At 44.6% G+C, this 16,086-nt stretch overlaps 1 protein-coding gene across 8 annotated transcripts in view; it reads left to right on the top strand.

The window, feature by feature from the left end:
• Window positions 1-16,086, top strand: part of SPTBN1 (spectrin beta, non-erythrocytic 1) — a 207,130-nt gene that overhangs the window by 92,713 nt on the left and 98,331 nt on the right. For 2 of the 8 annotated variants that reach the window (XM_016948535.4, XM_016948536.4), the window contains exon 1: window positions 7,066-7,623. The exons of the other annotated variants lie outside the window; for them this stretch is intronic. In XM_016948535.4, the coding sequence (XP_016804024.2) occupies window positions 7,515-7,623 (109 nt within the window). In that variant the 5' untranslated portion in view covers window positions 7,066-7,514. Of the gene's footprint in view, window positions 1-7,065; window positions 7,624-16,086 lie in introns of those variants that run through there. 8 annotated transcript variants of the gene reach the window in all.

The following is a 16,086-nucleotide window of genomic DNA, read 5'->3' as shown; positions in this document are numbered from 1 at the left end:
TGGCCCCAACTGCATTCCTCAGATGTTCCTTTTCCTTTTAACCACTCTACCTGCAACAGAGGAGCCCAGCCCTGGCTCTGGCTGCTGTTACATTCACAGGCATAGCACCACCTGTTTGGCAAAGCCAGGGCCTCTGGACTGGGGCATTCTTTTGTCTGTGCAGGGAAGCTTTGCATGTGTAGATAACAGACACGGTAAGAATGCAGGGATAAGGTTTGGCTGGGGTAGAAGATTCAATAAACTACATTCCCTCCCCAGGACCTTGGGTGCTTGTTTCCAGTGTAACTTGCCGTTTTTCTCCTCAGCAGTGATCTCAGGTGTTTTGTATTCAGGTCTGATATGACCAGTTAGGCAAGAAACAGGAAAAGGATATAAATGGAAACCAGCTTTGCCCTGTTATTTCAGATTCGGCTGTATACTTAGATGGTTTTATGGGTGTGGGGGGGAATGGGGGGAAGGTGTAAAGAGAGGGAGAAAGAACCATCCATATCTTTCTTGGAACAGAGATGGTAATTCCTATGGATAGAAAAATATCTTTTGTCCTCTCTTTTTTTTTCTAGTTATTTTGAGTCCTGAAGTATCAAATCTGACAGCCCCACCTCAAATAAACATTGGCTTTTCTAAAATATAGGACTTCTGTAACTTGTTTCATAGTAAGTATTGTGTTCTGGTTATCTCTGAGGTGTCACTGCTATAAAATGTGATTCTGAGTATGCCTTTCCCAGTGCATAATGGGCTGAGTTAAAGAGAAGGGAAGGGAGGGTATCAGTACATCCCAGAGGGAGGACTGGTCCTGCCACTGAGAAATGTCCTTCGCCAAAAATCCAGAGGAGTGGTCACCCTTGTTCCCAGCCTAAGGTATGTGATTCCACTTGAAACGCAACATCGTGCAGCTGATAGCTTCCTTGGTGAAGTAAGAGATGGCCAAAAGTGGGATAGAATTAATTTTTGAAATTTCTCCTATGAGGAGATAAAGCCTAGCAATTATAGCCACAAGGACTGTACTATAATAGTATCTTTGTAGACATGTATCTCACTTAATTTATAAATTAATTGAGATAATTTATAAATTATCTCAACCTCTGTGAGGTTGGTCCCATTATTATGCCAACTTTTTAGGCACAGAGAACCAAGGTTAAAAAGTGGCAGAGCCAGCTTCTTAGGTCCCAGGTCTGCTTTTTTCTTTTTTTTTTTTTGAGATGGAGTCTCGCTGTCACCCAGGCTGGAGTGCAGTGGCGCGATCTCAGCTCACTGCAACCTCAACCTCCTAGATTCAAGCGATTCTCCTGCCTCAGCCTCCTGAGTAGCTGGGATTACAGGTGCCTGCCACCACACCTGGCTCATTTTTGTATTTTCAATAGAGACTGGGTTTCACCATGTTGGTCAGGCTGGTCTCCAGCTCCTGACCTCGTGATCCGCCTGCCTTGGCCTCCCAAAGTGCTGGGATTACAGGCGTGAGCCACCACACCTGGCCCCAGGTCTGCTTTTAACCACTTTTTCTCCTGTAGCTTCACATGTCCAGGCCCTGATTCAAATGCTTACATGGGTGGTACTCTGTAAGTTGAGAAGTGGTCTCACCCATGGTTTTCTAAGAGTAGTGTGAGTTGTGAGGGGAGGGGAAGTGCTCCTGACTGCTTCTAGCTGCCCAGGCCATGGGCCTTGAGTGGGAGGTGCCACTGGGGAGAAAGGAGATGTTCTAAAGAGGTGGCAGGCAGGTAGCAATGGCATAGAAATACCAGTGTCAAATGTGCTATGCCAGTAGGGCTTTTGAAAATTGTTCTTTTGGGGGGAAAAGGAGGCTTCGTATAATTTCTTCTGTCTTGTCTTTTTTGCTGGATTTCATTGTGGTATGCTTGGTTAGTTGGTTGAGTTTTCTGGTAAGTGGGGAAATTTCCATTGAAAAAGGACTAGGTTTTTAACAGAGGCAGGTTTTAGGGAGAAAAGAAGGTGGCAACTAGTAGTTAGGGAGTGGGAGGCTCTTTGGGAGTTAGTGGAAAGAAAAGAATGATCTCAGTTAAGGATTCAAGAGTGGGAGAGGTGGGCAAGAGGTTCCTAGGAAGGGAGTGGGTGGGCCAGAGGGGTAAGACAGAAAGAGAACTAGAGAGATGAGACAGAAACATAATATAAACCAGTGCCTAGTGCAGCATAAATGCAGTGGCATGGTTTGGAGCCGCTTCTCTATCTGGCCACGCTAATGGAAGAGGATTATTTTAGCATTATTTTGGTTTCCTGTAAAGAAATTCTTAGGAGAAATTGGCTGTGGTCATCCAATGCCAAGGGACTTGACACCGATGAAGAATGAAAGACAGATGTGGAGATGGCAGTAGAAAGCAGCAGAGAATTTGACAAAACACAATCCTATATGAAACTTTGTTGTTTTCTGTCCCTCCCTGTTCCCATCACTTCTTTCCCAGCTCTCGGATTGGTTTTTCAAATCCCAAGGTTGAATGTGTACAAATCCCATCACATTTTGTCATTTTGGACATCCTCTCCCAGACACACTGAGTTTTGATAGTGTCTGGATGTTCAGGAAATGAACATCTAAAGTTTACCCACTCAAGCTTGCTGTAATGCAGGAAAAGCATTCATCTTTCTTTCCCCTCAAGACTGTGTAAAGCCTCTTAGAACAAACAGAGGCTTAATCTTACCTTGCCACATGCTAAGTCATACAGAATCTTAGTGTACAGGTCCACCAAGTATGAGAAGAGGAACAAAACCAAACAAGACCTAATAAAACCCACTCAGAACCACAGAACCCTTCAAGCAGCAAGCTCTAGGTGAACTAGCAGAGCATGTGCCTAATCCTGACTCAAAACTAAATGTTGTAGAGGTTCGTGTAGAGGCCTCCTTGGGTTTTAGGTTAATCTTGATACCACTTATCGAGTTCTGTGATTTTTCAGAAAAGCTTAGAAACCCATAGTAAGCTGGATATACTCTGAGCATATGGGAGAAACAGCAGAGGTGGGGAGATGGGGAGCACGCTGACTTGGTGGATCTGGGGTCCATGTGTTGGTTGTGCCACTCACCAGCTGGGGCCCTGGGCAAGGCACTGTATTTCTGTGAACCTCAGCTACCTTGGTTGCAAAATGGTGACCACACCTGCCTCACAGGGTTAGTCACTTGAGAAAATATATGTGGAAGCATTCTGTAAGCTACCAAGTGTGATGGTTCTGGTTATTACGGCCATTCCGTTTATGTGGAGACTGATGATAACTGGGACTGCAGTTAGAAGTGGGACCTAAGCAGGGTGAACCCAAATCACTAATACATTTAATACTAAACATTCCAGAAGGAATTTTTTATCACCATAGATTCCAAACTGTTTGGTTTATAGACGAAGATTGAGAGGCCCAGAGAACATCAGAAACATGCTCAAGATTACATAGCTCCTTGGTACTCAGAAATTAGGGTAAGCCTGAGTCCCTGGCTCTGGACTTGAGTCTTTCCACCAGACCACAGCACTTTTGATTTGTTCCATCCATATCTTTGAGCCATCTTCCCACTGGCCTTTTCCTACCTATGCCAACTTAGGGCTGAAACCTGTGCACAGAGGACATATTCAGTTGGGCCCTGCCTTGGAACATCTTCCCCTGAGTCTGATAACCCTCATTCACTAGTCTCATCTTCATAGCTTCTTCTTCGTCCTCCTCCTTCTCCTTTCTCATTATTTTCTAACTCCCTGTAACCCAGCTTTTGCTTTTATTAACCCAATTGACCTGCTAATTGGCACACCACATGCCTTTTCTCTAAGTTTTATTTTTTAGTTTGTTTGTTTTGCAACACTTAAGATCATCTACCCTCTTTCCTCTTTGAGTCTCTCTCCTTAGATTTTCATTCTGCAACTCCCTGGCATCTCCACTGGTTTTTCTTCTTTTTCCCAAACCCAGGCCTTCCCCAGGGCTCCATGCTTAGCTCCTTGCCTCTTACCTCCTTTCCTAGATTTAACCCCACAACTATCTCAACTCCCACCTCTGCACTCAGGACTGTGTCTTCAGTTTTGAGCTCTAGTTCCACATCCCTGACTGCTCCAGACATGCCACCCAGTGGTATTGCAGGTAACTCAGATTCCACCTGTCTAGAAGGAAATGTGCACTTGTCCCCTGCACCCCTCTAGCCAGATGTAAAACCCTGAGAGTCTTCTTTGTCCCTTTCCTTTGATCCTCCCACATACAGTTAGTTACCAAAGTCCTTTGGATTAATTTTTACGTCAGCCCATTCTTTTTCATTTGATTGCTCCTTTGACCTGGACTGTTGCACTAACCACCCAGTTGACCTTGCTGCCTTCATTTCCTCTCCTTTCTGCCCATTCTTACATACTGCTTCCAGATTAATCATCTCTAGAGTCCAGCCCACACCCTCTACTCCCCTGGCTCAAAAGTCTCCAGTGGCTCCAGACCAGGCTTAGTTCTAACTTGCTTTTCGGGGCTTTCCTCCCAGCCTGACGGTTCCTTATCCTCCAGCCAAACTGCAGCATTTGCTGGTGCTGTTTCCTGGGCATCCAAGCTTTTACTGTGCTGCTTGAGAGGAGGCTTCTCCCTTGTTCCAGCCTGTTGATGTCTACCTTTGTTTCAAGGTTTGATCAAAATGCCAGTCCCTCCTAGAGTTCTTCCCACCTACCTTTCTCCAAAAGGCAGATGTGTCCTCCTTGTCCTCTGAATTCTTAGAGCTGTCCTCCCCTGGCCCTTACTGTATTCTTTTGGTACTTTACTGTTTGCACATTTGTCCCATTTCCTTTGGCTAGCAACACTCCTGGTCACTTTTGAATCTTCTAAAACACCTGGCAGTGTGCCTTGCACACATTAAATACTGTAAATACAGACCAGTAAACACTGAAGAAATAAAGAATGAATACCTCTGGCCTTCCTTTACCTCCTCCCCACTTCTGAACTGGAGGTGGTCAGATGGGCCATCAGGGATCTGTCTTATTCTTCCCTGGTCCCATCACACCAAATGGATTCCCATTTCTTACTTCTTATCCCCGTGGGGTTATTAAACCCTTCCCCAGTGTCCAAACCTTTCTAATACTTGCATGTGTTCACTCTGCCTGGTTCATTCAGTGTTGGCTTCGCAGGATTGAGTGTGGCTACGTTTGTCCCAGCTCTACTGCCATCATATTATGTGCAACCTGGTTAATTAAAAATTATTTCATGTACTAACCCATACTAGAGGGAGCTGAAAGGGAGATACTGAGTGGTGACTCCCTTTCTTCATTAAGTGGCCCAATGATTAAAACGTTGTAAGTTGGCAAAGCACTTTGTAATCTCATTTTCAGTGCCACAGCTGGACACTTAGAGACTTATCATTTCACCAGTATACTTAGTTGTGAAAAAGGGCTTGTTAAAAAGATCTTCATTGAGACGGTTCCCAATTCAACTTCTCTTTTGTAGTCTTGATGTGGTGTGTGTGTGTGTGTGTGGGGGCGGGGGGTGATGAAAGGAGGGGGGGTGCATTTTGAAGAATATACTCTTAATTTTGAAAGTATGATAATGTTTAGAACATTTCCACATCATCTCCTCAGTGACCCTGTGGAGGTGGGCATTAATTATTACTCAGTCTGACAGCTGAGGTTTAGAAAGAATCCAGGGTTTCTTCTAAGGTCATAGGGTAATTAAGAGGCTTGGCCAGGACTAGCAACTCAGGTCTTGGGAATCCTAGTCAAGTGCTTTTTCCAAGACCAAGTGTTTTGTAATGCCCTGCCTAGCCTCCCATCAGCATTGTGAATTGGCAGCACTTAGGGGCTTTAAAAAATGTTCTACATCTTAGATGATAAGAAATGTTGTCTTCTCCTTCAGGTTGGGCCTGGCTTTCAAAAGCCAAAGGTTGACATGTGGAAGTATTAAAAACCTAGTTATGTGGCTGGAAGGTGTTGGGGGTTGTTCAGCGTTGAGCAGTTAGCTAGGCTCTGGGTTTAATTCTAAGCCTGGACAGGATGCAGTTACTTCAATTACAAGTGCCCTGGGGACTGAGGTGAACCTGGGGTGGGGGACCACGTCTTTACTACAGATTGGGATCCCTGAGGAATGAAATTACCTTCTTCAGTGAGTATTGCTGTAGGGCTCCAAACTGGAAATGCCAAAAGTGTAATTTGTTGTCTGCCTGTTTAGGTAGTGAGGAAAAAGGGGGGACAGGAGGGTGGAGAGAGGGGGGAGATCTAGAGTCAATTTCCCAAGAATACATTTTGATCATTCTCTTTTCTATGTGGAAGATTTCATTTTTGGTTGAGATTGGTGGGAGAAGAAGCTGGGAAGGAGAGATTTAAAATTTTGGAGAACCACAAGTTTAGAGGCCTTGTTTTACAAATCAGAGTAGGAATTTGAGGGTAGTTTCGGTTCCCTCATCTCCCCACCGGATCATAAACAACTCCAGGTCAGGGATCTCGGCGGTGTTTACCTGTGTACCTTTTTCCCACAATGCCTTGCAAATCGGTGCTCCCATAAATCTTCCTTGCGTCGAATTCCTATCATAGGCCCGTGTTATTCCAGGAAACCACCGCCTTCATATCCCCTGATGGCAGCGTAAGTCAGCCGAGATTCTTCACTGAGCCCGAACTTACACCTCCCCTGGCTGTGGCGCCGCACAGCGCCCTGAGAGTGACTTTGTCTTACTTCTTCCCGGTGGCTCGCCGGGCCGCCGCCGCGTGGTTGGCGCCAGCGCACTGGGGCAGTCGCGCGCGCCCAGGTGCGGGCCGCGTTACCTCCGCAGACGCTGGAGAGTGAATGAGCCGCGCGGGCCCGGGACCCTTGGGGCTCTTCACTCTCCAGGCCGTCCCGTGGGCGCGCTAGCCTTTTCAAGTGATAGTAATCGGAGACTTTTCCGTTACATGAGGCTCAACAAAAGATTGTAATTCCAGCAGCTCTGTTTGGGAAGGCACCACCGCGGCTCGGGCCAGCGGCGAGTCCAGGGCCCGGCCCGGGGTCGGCGGCTGCCGGGCGGCTGGGGCGACCGCGGACCGTGCGGGACCGGTAGGGGGCCGCGGGCCGGCCAGGCTCCCCCGCGCCCCTCCTCGTGGTATAGCCTGCGTTTCTTCTACAATGCTGTTATGCTAATCAGGTGACATCACCGCCCAGCACACGGCGAGTGGCTCCTGATAAAATTACAAACCGGCGGCCGCCGCGGGCAGCTGGGAGGAGGTGTGCGCGCTGCGCCCGCGAGCTCCCGGGCTCGGCAACCGTGGCATGCTTAGGATTGGCCATATTTAAAAGTTCTGAAGTAGGACCTGCGCCTCCTCTCTGCTTCTCCCTCCTTCTCAGTAATTTATTTCGAGCTTCCAGGCAACGGCCACGGAAGAAGGGAAAGCAAGAAATTAGATGCCTGTGTGGTAACTCCTCGCGGAGCTAAGGTGGACTCTCTTGCAGCCAACTTCCCATCAGATCACCCTGTTGGACTTGCAGACCGGAATGGGGCTCGCCTAAGGAGCCGAGCGCTGCGGAGGCTGCTGCGTGTTGGATGGGAGTGGGAGGGGGCTGGAGCGGGATTTCCAGGGCGCAGTCCTCCGGGGCGTTACGCCGGGCATAATGGAATTGCAGAGGACGTCTAGTATCTCCGGGCCGCTGTCGCCGGCGTACACCGGGCAGGTGCCTTACAACTACAACCAGCTGGAAGGCAGATTCAAGCAGCTGCAAGGTAAGCCCCCTCCCAAAGGCCGGGCCTGTCCTGGGGCCGTGCCAACGGGGGTTCTTGGAGGCTTTATTTGTGACCCTAATGAAGACGGGCGGCTTCACAGCTCGGCCCCAGACCCTGTGGTTGGCTGCGGGCACCCCATTCACGACTTAGGGAAGGCAGTTGCTCATACTCCACTCCAGAAGAGCTACCATTTGGAGTCCCTCTCTCTCCAGCACCCTTTTGGCTTTCTAGGTTGTCAGATAACTGCTGCTCACACATTTTCTTTACTTTTAGCTAACTTTACATCCTAGTAGATCAGTGCTCATAGACTTATTAGTATGCAGGTATTTGATTCCGGGTCGCCTCTGGCTCCCAGCCCCCAGCCTCTTACCTCTGGGAAGCTTTAAAGGTGTGAAGTGCCGTGCTCAGACCCAGTCCTGTAGAACAATAGCAAAGGGGAGGAGGGAGTGGTCTTTTTGTTCCTAAGCCTTCGGTAAATTACAGTTTTTTATTCAGAAGCTTAATTTTTATTTTTCTGATGTGTTGGGAAGAGCCTTCCCATCTATTTAGTGGGCTATATAATTTCTAATGAAAGCCAGTTATTGTCATTTCAACGCTATGGGTTGGATTAGTTGGATCAATTACAGGTTTCTTGGAGTCTTTTTAAGGCTCAGACAATTAATTGAATGAGTCCAATATTTTACTGAACATATTTTTAGGGAGAGCAGAAGCCTGTGTGTGCACCAGTGTGCTGTTTTCCTTGCGGCCCCTGCACCCCTCAGCTGTCCCTGCCCAGCCAGCAGGCCCTGGCCAGCAGTGTCTCAGAGCTTATACGTGAAAAAAGGTTCCTAACTGAAAACAGAACTCCTTCCGTTTGGAAGCCTCTGGAGTCAGTAGTAGGCTGGGAATGGCTCTAGCACTGTAAAAAAGTAGTATTCGAGGACTGTGTGTTTCTTATTTTAACCTTCTCAGTGCTGCAAATGTGGTTCCTGTGAGGAGGAGGAAGGAAGGAAGCCGCTCAGCGCTAGAATGTTTTTCATTGGGAAGAGGGGGGAGGATGTCTTTCATTCATTGGTTTATTTGTCTTGTGAAATAGTTGACAGTAATGACACTTCTCTGGAAAACGAGGCAGAACAGGACGTGATTTTAAACATTTGCTGGGCTGTGCCGCATTCCTCTGGCAGTTAGCTCAGAGGAAGCTCCCTTCGCTCTGGGGAACGGCTCTGTGTCTCTTTGGTTCATTTCTCTTGAGCTCTTCGGCAGTCAAATTTGCTTTTTTGAAAACTTAAGCTGGGGGCGCTTGCAAGTAGTAAATAGAGGAGTTGGGGTGGGGGGGGGGGCGTTCATTATCTAGGTCTGTTAGGGGCCTCACGGTTTTCGGGTCGGAGAATCCACTGCGTGCTCCTCCTCTTCCCCTGGCCCGGACTCCCAGCTTCATTGTGTCATCCCGCCTAGGGGAAAGCACCCACCGGGATCGTCAGCCCACTCCACCGCCAGCCTAGCCTGGAAGTCTCAGAAAAAAAGCAAAACTGGGAGAAAATAGAAGGTGTGAGGGAGGAGTGCACCCCTAGGCCCACCCATAACAAAAGGCTGTTATTCCGAAAGGGCTGAGGAAGGTTGTAAAACTGCTCGCCGAGAAGGGTGGAGCCTACACACAGGAAATGTCTTAACTGTCCTCTCTGGACAACGTAAAGTTTAAATTTAAAAAAAATCATGTGCCCCTGATATTTTACCTCATACGCTGTTTCTCAAGGAAATCCCTTCGAAAGGAGTAAGCTTCGTGTTTTGTGTGGTAGCTTTAAAAATAATTTTTTTAATGTGACCCTTGTCTCCTAATTTAGCCCCAGTGACTTTCTTATTTTTAAATATTGTGGTTTAGGAGTTGCACAAGTTTAGTGTTGGTATTTCTGTAGCAGAAAACCACCCATGTTGAGGAATTGAGAAAGGGTGAATTAACTTTCAAGTATGGTGGACCTCAGGAGAATTACACACATTTGTCAGCATCCTTCAGAACAAATGAACCGATTGCATTTTAAACAATCCTAGGAGAATTTTGATTAAACACACACACACAAAACCTTTCTTTAATTCCCATCCCTGGTTTTGTGTTTTGTTTGGTATTTGTAGTTCTGATTATCACATATTTTTGATAACATATAATTTCTATCTGCTGATTTAATTTTGTACATTCCTGCAAGGGTGCCTTTTTTTACTCTTCTGAGTATAATCTTTCCTAGCACATAATCTGTAAATATTGGCAAAATGCTCCTCTGAAACTGTATTGGGTTTTTTGTTTTCGTTTTAAGAGACAGGGTCTCACTCTGTTGCCCAGGCTCTAGTGCAGTGGCACAATCACGACTCAACAGCAGCCTTGAAGTCCTGGCTCAAGCCATCCTCCCACCTCAGCCTCCCAAGTAGCTGGGACTATACCATGTCTGGCTAATTTTTAAATTTTTTGTAGAGACAGAGTCTCACCATGTTGCTCAGGCTGGTGTTGAACTCCTGGCCTCAAATGATCCTCCCGCCTTCACTTCCCAAAGTGTTGGGATCACACATGTGAGCTACCTTGCCAGTCCTGTATTGGGTTTTTAATGCCTCTGATATGAACTTATTTATGTATTGTCTGTGCCTGATAGTGCTATGATTTTTCTGGAGTTGTTTCTGCATTTTGGCTGGTTTCAATTTACTTTCCACACTGGGTCCTAAAAATTTCAGGAGGTGTGCCATAGAATGAGATTTGGAGTTCTGGCTAAGGAGAATATAATTTTAAAATGAGTCTGGTCTATTTAGATAAAATGGTTTATAGCGATTTATAGTTTATAAATTTATAGAGATATTATAAATTTATAGTTTAAATATAGTTATATAAATATAAATCGAGTTATATATTTATATATATAGTTATATATAGTTTAAAATAAAAATAAGGATAGTCATAAATATATAGTTTATAGAGATTTATGGTTTGTAGAGATTTATAGTTTGTAGAGATTTGTGGGTCAGTAAATAAGTGTGATTTAAAAAAAAAACCTCATTGAGATACAAGAGTGATGGCTTTATCACACGAAGCCTCCTGGCATAAGAAGACAAGCCCTTCAACCTCTGATGGCTTTAGCATTCACCACCAACACCCAACACCCAACACACACACACCCACCCCTTCCTCTTTTTCTTTTTCAGATTTTCACCTGCAAAATTAAGTTATCACTTTCCTCAGAATCAGTTCATGTATTGTATAAAGTTGTATTTGATGTTTTTTTCTCTATTAAATAAAAGAGGAATGTTGAAATACAGCAAAACCCAACCTCCCATATTTAGAGAACTGTGTAGTAACAGAGGTGCAGGTTCATGATAACCATCTCTCCACTTCACATCAGCCAGCTTAACTCCTCATGAGAGAACACTCATCATGCCACTTTCCCCCTCAGAAACAGTTGTTTGTGCCATTGTGTAAATGAAGTTCCAGAGTCTAGCTTGGCCTTCAAAGATTCTCCCTAAAATGGCCCCACTCCACTTACTTCTTATTCTAATATATTCCATTCAAACCTGGTAGGCAGGCCTACAGCTTTTTATAAAACCCGTCCCTGGGTTTCACGCTTATCTTCTACGTTTTGCCTCAAATGCCTACTCTTCCATTTCATCTATAGAAATGCTTACTTTTCTTTTCTTTTTTTCTTTCTTTTTTTTTTTTGAGGCAAGGTCTGCCTCTGTTGCTCAGGCTGGAGTGCAGTGGTGTGATGATCTTGGCTCACTGCAACCTCTGCCTCCCAGGCTCAAGTGATTCTCCCACCTCAGTCTCCCCAATAGCTGGGACTACAGGCACTTGCCACCAAACCCTGCTTTGTGTCTGTGTGTGTGTGTGTGTTTGTGTGTGTGTGTGTGTGTGTGTGTTTTGTAGAGACAGGGTTTCACCATGTTGCCCAAACTGGTCTTGAACTCATGAGCTCAAGTGATTGGTCTGCCTCGGCCTCCCAAAATGCTGGGATCACAGGTGTGAGCCACTGCACCCGGCCTAGAAATGCTTACCATTTTTAAAGACTATGCCTGCATTCCAATTATTCCATAAAGTTTCTTCTTTCTTGTCAGGGTTACTGGGAAAAACGATTTTGTTGAGTGCTTACCATGTACCAGTCAGAGCTTTCTATATGGAATTTTGTCTGGTCTTTATAACATACCTGTGAAGTTTTAGAGGTGATAAGATAGAGGCAAATAACTCGTCCAAGTTCACAGGCATTGTTGAGTTTAGGCTGCACGGTGTTCTGTAACTTTCTCCTTTCAGACTTCTAGATGTTCATATTTATATATATTTTTTATTTTAAATGAAAGAATGACAATGTGAAATGCCCACCCTAACCTGGTTCCCTCTCCTGCCAACCTGCCCCTGGAGAACTGATTCTATTGGCTCTGGCTGTGAAGTTGTAATGTAGACAGGATCTAGTTAAAAAGCATCAAAATGAACTTTTTCTGTCTGCTTTGCAGCCAGATGCTGACACTCCGCATCTGATCTTTCTGGAGAAGGTGCATTCTCTAGCTATTCTGGCTCAGTGCGTTTGCACCAGGAGAGCTATGAAGTGCTCTGTCTTCCTTGGGACATAGAGATTAAAGAATTTCAGGTCATGAAATGCATTACTACCAAGTTTATTACGTATTGAGAGTTGTCTTGTTGAATTTCTTAATTTTTTAAATTTCTTAACTCTTAGAAAGTGAAGTGCTGATTTTATACCATGAAGAAAATTTATTCTTTTTTTTTTTTTTTTTTTTTTTGAGACAGGGTCTCGCCCTGTCGCTCAGGCTGGAGTGCAGTGGCGCAATCTCGGCTCACTGCAACCTCTGCCTTCCGGGTTCAAGCGATTCTCCTGCCTCAGCCTCCTGAGTAGCTGGGATTACAGGCGTGCACCACCACACCCCGGCTAATTTTTTTGTATTTTTAGTAGAGGCGGGGTTTCAGCATGTTGGTTGGGCTGGTCTCGAACTCCTGATCACCTGATCTGCCCACCTCAGCCTCCCAAAGTGCTGGGATTACAGGCGTGAGCCACCGCGCCCAGCCATTTTATTCTAAAGTTTTTAGTAAATCTAGTTTGTTATGCTACCTAAATGTTTGTCTTACTTTCTTAAACCGAGAGAAAGAAGATTGCTGGGTTTACAACCATTTGTCATGAAGAAAATTTGCTCTTAAGTTCTTAAATTTAAAGTAGTATCTTTCGAGTATTTCCCATTGTGTCACTGAAAAGAATTAATGACATGGTTATTTGTGGGGAAGGGGAATAAGAGGAGACAGGATTTATATAAGAACATTTTGGGGTCTCATGAAGCATAAAAGATTGGCTTTTTGGTCTGGATACCTGCCAATACTGTAGTTTTTATAAACCGAGACAACTTGGTTGAATGTCTTCCCTCAAAAGAAATAAAAATTCCTTTTACCAGTTTACCAGACTTTCAGCTCAAAATTTAAGTTTCCTACAGATTTGTGAATTAGAATCCCTTTTAGATGGTATAGTAATAATAATTGTTAATGACCATAGCACTTAACTTTGATATAGATCATCTTGTTTAATTAATTAAATGAGATTATTCACAGTACACAGTATGGGATCTAGTACTTAGTAAATTATAAATAAACGTGTTTCCTTAGTAATAATAATCCTGTGAGGGTAGATATCCTTTTTTTGTTTGTTTGTTTTTTGTTTTTTTGTTTTTTTGTTTTTTTTTAAGACGGAGTCTCACTCTGTTGCCCAGGCTGGAGTGCAGCAGCGTGATCTCGACTTACTGCAACCTCCGCCTCCCGGGTTCAAGCGATTCTCCTGCCTCAGTCTCCTGAGTAGCTGGGATTACAGCCACCTGCCACCACGCCCGGCTAATTTTTGCATTTTTAGTAGAGATGGGGTTTTGCCATATTGGCCAGGCTGGTCTCGAACTCCTGACCTTGTGATCTGCCTGCCTTGGCCTCCCCAAGTGCTGACCACACCCGGCAAGGGTAGCTATTCTCGTACTTTTTGTAGATAAAGAAATAGATCATTGGATTATTATCCATCTGTATGAGGCTAGCTTTCCAGAATTCAGGTTTTCTGACTCCAAATTTGATGCTCTTCCCGTAGTACCACAAAGTGTGGGTTAGATGTGGATCATGGCGCCCAAATAACTTGAATACATACTGCTGGCATGGAAGATTAATGTGTTAAGGGAGCTGCCCAGATTTCTGGACATGGGCTGCTCTCGGTTTTTGTTGCATTAGGAATATTGACAGTCAAGGGAATACCAACTTTTTCTTAAATCTAATATTTTACTAGGAAGAACATTAAAAGGATTCTTGGAGGCTAGTTATATAGAAGAGGAAGGTGATAGATAACTCCTTTTGAGGAAAAGATAGCACTTTTCTTAGGAGAGTCAGCCTAAAATCTCCCTGGCTGCTGAGAAAGCTTTCTGGATGATGGTTCCATGTCATCACCTCTCCTCACTCCTCATTCTTGGAAAAAGGGGTCTGCACAGCCTCACTGCTGCTTCGTCTGCTTTAGTCTCTTTTCATGGCTTCCTAAAGTGTCCCCATGCAGTTATCCCAGTCTCCCCACAGCAGGGCCCTGAGAAGAGTGCTCCGTGCAAACATGTCTGGGATTCATCTTTGCTGGGATTTGACTCCAGTCCCAGCTGCAGCTCCTGCCACACCTCTACCCCACAGAAGTTGTGATTCCTTAAACCTGCCCTGCATTTTCGCACCCTTGACACCCTGCCCTCTTGGTTTCTTCTGCAGGGAATCATTTCATGTGTCAGGATCAGTCTTTTGAGGTTCAGTTCAGATGCCACTTATTCTAGGCATTCCAGGAGGTTGGGGAGGTCAACATCCCTGCTTGGACTCCCTTCCTTTTAAGATTTGAAGTTTCAGTGCTTGATCATTCACCTGTGATTTTTCATTACTGCCTTTTGTTACAGTTCCAGTCTTTGTCTTTTTGTTTTTCCTATATTTCGTGAAGTCTGGGAGCCTGAAGACCAAAGTCTGAATAGTCTGTCTTACACATACAAGCCGCTAAATATTTGCTAAAGAGCAAAATTAATGAAGTCAGTGTTACAGACTCCCTTATTGCTGTGGTTCCCAAATTGAGGTTCTCAAAATGAGGTCCCCAGGTCAGCATCAGCATCATCTGGGAATTGGCTAGAAATGTAAAATCTCAGATCTCCACTTCTCACCTACTGAATAAGAAATTCTAGGGTGGGTCCTACCAATAAGTGTTTCCAGCTACTCTGCCAGGTGGTTCTGGTACACACTAAAATTTGAGAAATAGTCCCTTATTGGATCATTTGTACAATCTTTGCAAAATTTTGTGGTGGGGATGGAGGAGCAGACTCTTTAAGTTGCTCCCAAACAGGAGCAGGTATTATACCTGATTTCTTATAGAAGAATGAAGAGTTGGGGGAAAATATGTTTTTTAGAACAAAATTGTGAAACAGTGGGAAAAACATTAGCTAGTCAGGAATGGACTCTTTCCTGCTTAAATTAGAGAAGCCGTTGAACATCTGTCTCAGCCACCTCTTCTGCCTCAGATGACCCTCAGGTGGGGTCAGTTACCTGCCTCAGTTCTCCCACAGTTGGCTCAAGAGCCACTATAGAAAGAGATATAAGTTTAGAAAAAAATAGAGATAAACCTAATAGTGTGTGTAGGCTCTAAGGATAGTTCAGTAAGGCATCAAGGTTAGTTTCACTTATATTCTTAATAAATAATCTATTGAATTTAACCTTAAAAAACAAAAATCCCAGCAACTTGGCATCTGTAAGGGAGACAGATCAATATCTAGGCTGCTTTCCTTATTTGAATAACTGCCAGGTCTGCTTCACAAGATTGTGTTGACCAGCAAATGATATGATCTATATGAAGTTTCCCTGGAAACATCCATGTACTATTAAAATGTGAAGGATGGCTGTTGTTTCCGTGGCTGTATTCCTTTTAAAGAAAACTTCTAAATATAAATGAACACTGACAATTTCAGTATTGTTGATTACTAGTAAATATAGTACAGCAATTCAAGTAAGGACTTCAGGGTTTGTTTTTTCTTTTAACCTTCTGGAAAATAATGTGGACAGTGACAGAGCTTTAAGTTTTTAGTTAATGATAGCCCCACCTCTTGTGCACATAATCAAAACAGACCAGGTGGGGTTTAGCCACTTGTAGATCCTAGTGCCTTTTCTCTCTTGACAACTTTCTATCAACTCTGAAACCCAGCTATGAAAAACAAATGAAAGGGGGAAATAAAGGATAAGGGCATTGTAAGCATTTTTCTTTTTTCTTTTTTTTTTTTTTGTTGAGATGGAGTCTCACTGTGTCGCCCAGGCTGGAGTGCAGTGGCATGATCTCAGCTCACCGCAACGTCCGCCTCCGGGTTCAAGCAATTCTCTTGCCTCAGCCTCCCGAGTAGCTGGGATTATAGGTGCCCACCACCACGCCCAGCTAATTTGTGTATTTTTAGTAGAGATGGGGTTTCGCCATGTTGGCCAGG

Source organism: Pan troglodytes, chromosome 12 (assembly GCF_028858775.2).
Source record: "Pan troglodytes isolate AG18354 chromosome 12, NHGRI_mPanTro3-v2.0_pri, whole genome shotgun sequence".
Classification (NCBI taxonomy): domain Eukaryota; kingdom Metazoa; phylum Chordata; class Mammalia; order Primates; family Hominidae; genus Pan; species Pan troglodytes.
This window is presented reverse-complemented; position numbering and strand designations above follow the sequence as displayed.